Source organism: Phascolarctos cinereus, unplaced genomic scaffold (assembly GCF_003287225.1).
Source record: "Phascolarctos cinereus isolate Bilbo 61053 unplaced genomic scaffold, phaCin_HiC Scaffold_1;HRSCAF=81, whole genome shotgun sequence".
Lineage (NCBI taxonomy): Eukaryota > Metazoa > Chordata > Mammalia > Diprotodontia > Phascolarctidae > Phascolarctos > Phascolarctos cinereus.
In genome coordinates, this window is record NW_027555514.1 from 105,062,783 (window position 1) to 105,070,596 (window position 7,814).

A 7,814-nucleotide genomic window follows, 5' to 3' on the forward strand; every position below is an offset into this window, starting at 1 on the left:
TTAATTTTTGCTTTAATAAAACAAAACCTAAAGAAAGGGTAATATACAAAAGAAGAGGGGATAGGGAGTTAAATATGGCAATCTCAAAGGATGATGGTGGGTGGGGATTTTAAATTTGGACAGGTAGCCTCAAGTTCTCACCTCCCTGTAGCCTTTACCTCCAAGCTTTTTAAGATCTCTTCTCTCACTGAGCTGGACTTTTCCTGCTTGGAAACAGGAGCACCATCTACTCCAGAAATGAGGTAGAGAAGAATGGTGTCCATGAAATGCTTGGTGCTTCTTTTAAAAAATTTTATATGTATGTGTATATATGTGTGTGTGTGTGTGTGTGTGTGTGTGTATGTATGTATCTATAGACATATACACATATACATACATACATGTATGTATATATAATTTGGAGAATGATATGTAATAACAATAGTCATTGTTACGTGATAGCTATGTAGCCACAGTAAGATAATAGTATCTCCTTCTTTGGTCTGTGATAGCAAGAAGTCCAGAGCTTCCTGGTTATTTTTGCTTTGATTTCTGTGCCATGGATGCTCCTGATCAAACCTTTTATCCTTAGAGCCAGACACCGAAGATCTCAGGTAAGAACCATTTCTCAGATGCAGCTCAGAGAAAAGTGGGTGTATACGTCTGCAGAGAAAATGCTTGGGGACTGGCCTGCCTTTTGTGAGCTTCTTCATTCAGATTTTGGTTTACATTGATAAATACTGAAGAAATGGGCATGATTGAGGCTGCCTATTCAGGGATATGGTACAAGCTCATTATTTTAGCTTAGTATTGAGAGTACTTTTACTTTTTCTTACTCCAGTCCCTGTAAGTTCCATGAGGATAAGGACTGTTTTGATTGATTGGTTCTATTGTGACACCTGTGGTCTGAGAGGGGCGGCATCACTTAAGACAGTTTTTCAAAATTAGACCTGATGTTGTATGGAATCTAGAAATAGAGCTAAATGATTTATTTAAATGTATACCCATTCAGTTTTGTTCATTTTGAGCAATAAGGCTACATTTGGTTATATTGCATAAATCATTTATGTTAAAGAGTTCTTCATTGTTAGCCTAAAGTGAAATAAGTTACTTAGCTATCTTAAACTGTGTCACAAGATCTGTTAGAGATAACTTAATATAAGCAAAGTTAAATATATTTGATTCCAAGTCTTGGGTATTATCTATGGCCTAAAGTTAATTTCAGGCCAGCATCTCTAACCATTTGTCTGTTTTATTCTTTGGCTAACTGCATGCATGTACTCAGGGGAAACCTCACTCCAGTAACTGAATTAGGAAAGTTAACCATCTGGGAGAAAAAAAAGAAATCCCATGTTGTATCCCCAAATCAAATAAAGATCACTTGCATTTTTTATTACAAGTATGGATGATTGAGTGGGATGTAATGGGATAAAATACTTCCTAGTTATTGCAAATGTTTTTAGATTCAATTTGAGTGAGTTCAGAAAATATTGGGTGATCAAAGAATCATATGGCAGTCAGTTTATTTTATCCCTGCATAAAGAACTTTCTCTCATTTTCCCTCCTTCCCCTCATTGTTCTGTTGATTCTACCTTTGCAATATCTCTTATATCCCTCCCTCTTCTTACTGCCACCAAACCAGCAGAAGCCTTCATTACCACCTCCCTGGACCATTGCAATGGTCTTCTAATAGGTCTTCTCACTTCCACCCTTCAGTTTATTCTTACACTGCTAGCAGAAGAATGTGAGGCACAGATTCGTTCATAACTTTTCAGTGGTTCTCAGTTGCCTACCAAATAAAGTTTAAATCCTTTAGCTTGGTGTTCAAGGCCTTCTATGATATTACTTTGCCAATTTTATTTCAGAAACATGACATGATGAATAGAAAGCCACGAGTATCGGGGTTCAAATCTTGCCTCTGACATACTGGCTGTATAAATGAATTGTAGGTTATACAGAAATTGTTGACCTGGGCTGGTAAAGTGAGTTTCCTCACTTGGGAATGGCCTTTGCAAATGAAGTCATAGATCCAATTTCTATCCTTTGCTCCATGAACTCTAGCTTCTATCCAAACTGATCTCTGTTCATTGACCTCCATATTTCTGCCCCTGTGCCTTTGTTTACCTCTATCACTCTTTCTTCCCTTTATTGCTCTTCCTTGCATTGATATAATTTTTATATTGGTTGGTTAAACCCAACTTATTGCTATATCATTTTGGAAATGTTGAGTAAACATTTGTACAATATAAAAACTCTATTCTATTTCTGACAATTGAAATATATTATTTGTGTGAATTACCTAGATAGTGTGGTAGTTATGCACATGACACATTCTACTTATTATATAGGTTGTAAGGGTAAATTTAGTTTAATGAAGATAAAACCCAAGTTACTATTTTCATGTTGGTTGGTTCTCTGATGATTGCAGGCCCTTATTACCAATCAGGATGCCACAATAGAAATCGAGGTAGATGGGCATCCTAAGAGTGCTGGCAAGGGGGATTTTGCTGGTGCCCACGGAGAACACGATGACCATGAAGAAGAGGTACTTGGGGAATGAAAGGGTGCCTTTTCATGTTGCATGTGACCAAGCTGGAAAGTAAAATCTAATAAATATCATGAAAGTTTTCAAATCATCTTATTCATGATTTCATAGCCTTTACAGTAAAATGCCAAATCCAACTAAACTTATGGAAGACCACAATCATAATTAGTAAAAATTTGAATTATGAGCTCTTTTAACTAGCAGAGTTTTGTTAACTTTAGGTACCAGAAAATAACTAATGCCTGGCAATATTGTCAAGGTCTAAAGGGATTCTTAACTTGCAGTATATGAACTAAAATAATTTTTTGATAGCTATATTTCAATGTAATCGGTTTCCTTATATTCTTGTGTTTTTATTTTATGTGTTTAAAGTGCTTTTACAAAATAAAAACATTATTCTGAAAAGAGTCCATGGGCTTCGCCCTCCTGCCAAAGGGCTACATGAGACACAAAAAGAATAAGAATCCTGTTCTAGACTATTTTGCTGTATCAGAATCCCAATTCACCTTCCAAATGTCAGTTGTCAAATCTCAACTTTCCTTCCTACTGTTTTTTAGGTAGTACTAGGAAGTTTTAACACTAAATTGTTTTCTGATTAGTTCGTGGTACCTTATACCTCTGTATCTCCCACAGTATGTATAATTAGGGGGGAGCTGGTAAATACTCATTGCTTGATTTATTGTTACAGTCCTTCTGTAAACTGTCTGTCTTTCCAGCCAACCTCTTCAACCTTCCCTCAGCCCTTCAGCTCTAGTCAATCCCCAATTTATTATATTCTTCCCCACCCTACAGCTCAGCTCATTCATCCTTGTTTGTGCACTGTTGTTTATCTTGTTCCCCAACCTGGAAGGTACTGTCTGCCCCCTTTACTTCCATCCTACATGAGACCACTTAAGACCTGACTAGAAACTCAAGTCCTCAAGAATACTTTCCTAATGAGTCCAAGCTGACTCTGTTCTCTTCTCTCCTGATTACTTATGTGTATCCTTATTTTTTTAACCCTTTTTAAAAACCACATTATTTTTTTCTTCTGTAGTAATTTCACGTACATATGTGTCTGTCTCTCCTTTCCCAACTTACATTGCTAACATTTCTTGGGGGACAGAAACTGATTTCTACCTACTTCTCTGCTGTGTTTATATATTCCGTTTTCTTGTCTGTCAGCATACATTCTTAAGCATTTTCCTTCGGAATCAACATAGGAAGGGGGAAAGGAGTGAAGTGGTCCCAGAATAGTTACTCCCTCATTCATTTCAGTTCAATTTTGGAGACATCTTTGTCCACCAAGCTATCCACACCATTGAGTACTGCCTGGGCTGCATTTCCAACACAGCATCGTATCTTCGGCTCTGGGCTCTCAGCTTGGCTCATTCACGTGAGTGATTACTGCCTGATCATCTCAGTCACTTCTGTATTGTTAAGTCAGGGTGGCTGTCTGAGGGAAGGGTCCTGATATATCTGTCCCATTTGTACTCATTCTTCAAGAAGGAAGGGTCTTTTATAAAAGTATCACATACATCTAAAGTGAGATGGCTACCCCATAAACTTCAGGGGAGATGTCAATGATTCTGGGGCTTGGGGTTTGGGAAGGGTTCAGGCTTTAGGAGGGCTGGGCTTCTACTGCCCCCAAAACAGCAAAGGAAAAGTCTAGGAGTAAACAACAAGAGAACAGGATAGTTCTTAACTGAATGGTTCTGACATGCTTTGTATGTGACCCTGGGCAAGTGACTTAATCTATCAGTGCCCCAAGCCACATTCTTAGTCTGTAAGTTGCAAAACAATTTTAGATTTGCATTGGTAGAGGGGAAAGGGGGGCGGTGGAGAGAGAGAGACAGAGAGAGAGAGAGAGAGAGAGAGAGAGAGAGAGAGAGAGAGAGAGAGAGAGAGAGAGAGAGAGAGAGAGAGAGAGAAAGAGAGAGAGGGAGGGAAGGAGGAAGATTATATGTACTGAAATGTGTAAGGACACAAAGGCCATAAGGAGGCATAAGCCTGGTCCATTTCATCACTACCCCTGGTGCTTTGGTCCCATGTTTTTTTATATCCAGGAGAACAAAGAGAAACAGAGCTCTAAACAATCTAGGGTAACGGCCCCAGGTGCCTTTGAATATACCCATCATCAGATGAGCGTAGGGATTGGTAAATTCCTTTGAAGATTTCAAGGCTTTTACCTAGGGACTCAAGTCAGTCTAGCTGATTTTCATCCATGCATATATCCTCCTATATAGGGAAATGGAGGTAGTCCAAACCATATGTTTATCAGGAGGGGTGTTACTTGTTTAAGGATATCTCTGTCTTGCCTCACAGAATTGTCAGAAGTGCTCTGGACCATGGTGATGAACATTGGCCTCCACCAGAGAAGTTGGGGAGGCCTGATTGCAGTCTTCATTATTTTTGCCATCTTTGCGGTTCTGACTGTAGCCATCCTTCTGATCATGGAGGGTCTGTCAGCCTTCCTGCATGCACTTCGACTTCACTGGTAGGTGTTATCCATGCCTTAAAATCTTTTATGGTAATTTGTTAATCTCTGCATCTGTAATTCCCCTTGGTCTGGATCTGGAGTCAGGAAGACCTGAGTTCAAATCTGGTCTCAAACACAGCTGAGTGACCCTGGGCAACTCATTTAACCTCTATCTGCCTCAGTTTCCTCATCTGCAAATTGGGGATAATAATAGCACCTACCTCAGAAGGTTGTTTTGAGCATCCATCGCAAGAACAATAATGACAATAATAATAATAATGACTATAAAAATAAATAACACTACAGATTCCTTGCAAGGGCAAGTCATTGTGTCTGTGTATATCTCCAGTCAGGGTCATTGTCCACATTGGTGGTGTGGCCAAGTCTCCATGAGACTAGAAGGGGACAAACTTGGGGCATCTCATGCTTGTATTCGGGGCCAGGGTGCATCTAGGGGCGCATGTTCTCACGTGTGCATGTGTCATGTTTGCTCCCCCGACTACGCAGTGATGTAGTAAAAGAAGTGATAGGACTGGGAGATGCTAAAAAATGAGCATTGTGGCTAGAGAAAGGAAGGCCACCAACCCAAAGAAGCTAAACGTGCTGACTTAGTATGTGCAGCTCCTTTCTAGGGTGAGAAGGGGAGAAGCAGAAAGCTCTATGGGACCTAATGCTCAGTGAGGAACAGAACATTTCAATGAGGGGCACTCAGGGAAGAGGAGATTGTCGTGATAGCTAACGTTTATATCATTTGTATCACACTTAAAGGTTTGCAAAACGCTTTACATATGTGATCCCATTTGATCCTCGCAACAACCCTGTGAAGTAGATGCTATTATTATGCCCATTTCGCAGATGGGTAAACTGAGAGGTTAACTTGTTCAAGGTCTCACAAGCCACTGAATGCCCAAGGTGGGATTTGAATACAGGTTTTCCTGATTTTTGAATCCAGCACTCTAGCTAGCCACTATGCTACATTATCCTATTACCTGATGACAAATCTCTTAGACTATGAGGGTCTTTGCTATGTGGGTATAAGATGCAGTCTGCTGCCTCAGTTGAGGACCAACCCCCATTCCAGTTTTGGTCATTGTTTCTATTTTTCATGTATTGCTATGGGCATTTCCCGAACAACCACATCTCCTTTAAAGAGAGAATTATGTATACATCTCTCAGAAATTAGATCACTCCTGAGTTGTTAGAAATCCCTCTCCCACCTCCACAATCCCTTGGCCACTCCAACAAGAGTGGGGGTATTGGTATGTTTTGTTTTCTCAACAAACTTTCCCATAAAGTATATTATCTATGGAAACAACCACCAAAGCAGAAGCCTAAGGAGAGATGGAGGGAGGGAGGGAAGGAGGGAGGAAGAAATCAGGGAAAGCTAGAGGAGATGGAGGTATGAAAGAGGTGTAGACTGGTGGAAAGGCTAGACAGAAAACCAACACTTAGTTCAAGTGCTTATTGTGGACAGTGTTTTTGGCTATCACTTGACCACATCTGGTACATTTTTTAGGACCACGTGCAGCACTTTTACAAATGTTCCTGTCTTAAAGCTTCTAACCTTCAGCCAACATGTGTCTAACTTGCCTTTTCTAATCTCTGACACTAGGGTCGAGTTCCAGAACAAATTCTACACTGGGAGCGGCTGCAAGTTTACTCCCTTCTCTTTTAAAGAGATCCTGGATGGAACAGCAGAGGAGTAGACCTAAAATGCCGATGGTAGCTCCCCCAGGGTCCTGGATCAAGTGTCTCTTTCAGTTAAACTAACGGAGTCTCTTTAAAAATCAGTCCTGGGCAGGGAGCTCAATGGAGTCATTGTTCTGAACTAATCTGACATATAAAGCTTTGCTTTATTTGGTTCTAAGCCTGAAGATCTGTTAGGACTTAGCCATACCTTAGAGAAAAGATTTCTGCTCATGGGCCAAATGGAAAGGAAAAAAAAGGTCATTGGGCCTAAACTGAGGTCTTGATAGTGAATCAGGTGAACAGGGTGTTAGAGAAACAAGGAAGCAGAAGCTTGTTAATAGAATATTTGGAGCAGAAATGGGGTGTCAGAGGTCACTAAGCTTGACACTGCCCTCCTCTCATCCTACAGATGTAGAAACTAGGAGAAGCAAAGCCTTAGCTAGTGGCAAAGCCAGAACAGTAGCACCTACATATCCAGATTACCTAGCTAGACCTTAATCTAATCTACCACTCTTCTATCATCTGTCCAGGAAGAACTTTGGTTTTGTAATTTTCTGTTATGAAAGGGAATAAATCACTATTGAGTCACTCACTATTTTCTGAAGTGTTGTTTTTTTCTTCTAAAGCCCCAAAGCAAAGTGAATTGACTTCATAGCCAACCTGCGGGATGAAGAGGGGTCCCTAGCTAATCCCATAAAGGGATTATGCTTATCTAACAGCCTTCCCAGAACCTTTTCCTCTCACTTATCTAGGGTTTTACATTACAAGATTAGGCGCTTTCTCACGAATTTCTGCTCCAGAGAGGAGGAAGAAGGTATAATGTTCTCTTTTTGGTGGGCTGGTCTCTCTCTTTCTCTGTGTGTCTCTGGACTGCTAAATCCTTTGGAATGAAGTGTGACTACATGAAATCATCGATTGCTTTGTTTTGCTGTTTTGCCGGAGTAACTGAAGATGATTGCCAATATGGTTCAGGTTTCATGATTTGTAAAATAGAATTCTAGAGAGAAAGAGCAAGTTGCTGTCAGCAAGGTTTCAGACAGCAGCCCTTCAGGACCCTCCAAACTAGATGAAGGCCCTGAATCCTGCATTTGTGTGACTGATAAATCCCTCCCTCAAACCCTGCTCTTTCCACTATTGCCTCTA

At 40.3% G+C, this 7,814-nt stretch overlaps 1 protein-coding gene across 2 annotated transcripts in view; it reads left to right on the top strand.

Annotated features, from left to right (window-relative positions):
• ATP6V0A4 (ATPase H+ transporting V0 subunit a4) overlaps positions 1–7,263 on the top strand; it is a 75,754-nt gene extending 68,491 nt beyond the window's left edge. For both annotated transcript variants that reach the window (XM_020998123.2, XM_020998122.2), the window contains exons 17-21: positions 492–593; positions 2,408–2,524; positions 3,782–3,899; positions 4,829–5,000; positions 6,595–7,263. In XM_020998123.2, coding sequence (XP_020853782.1) covers positions 492–593; positions 2,408–2,524; positions 3,782–3,899; positions 4,829–5,000; positions 6,595–6,688 — 603 coding nt within the window. In that variant the 3' untranslated portion in view covers positions 6,689–7,263. The remainder of the gene's footprint in view (positions 1–491; positions 594–2,407; positions 2,525–3,781; positions 3,900–4,828; positions 5,001–6,594) is intronic.
• Positions 7,264–7,814: the final 551 nt, after the last annotated feature.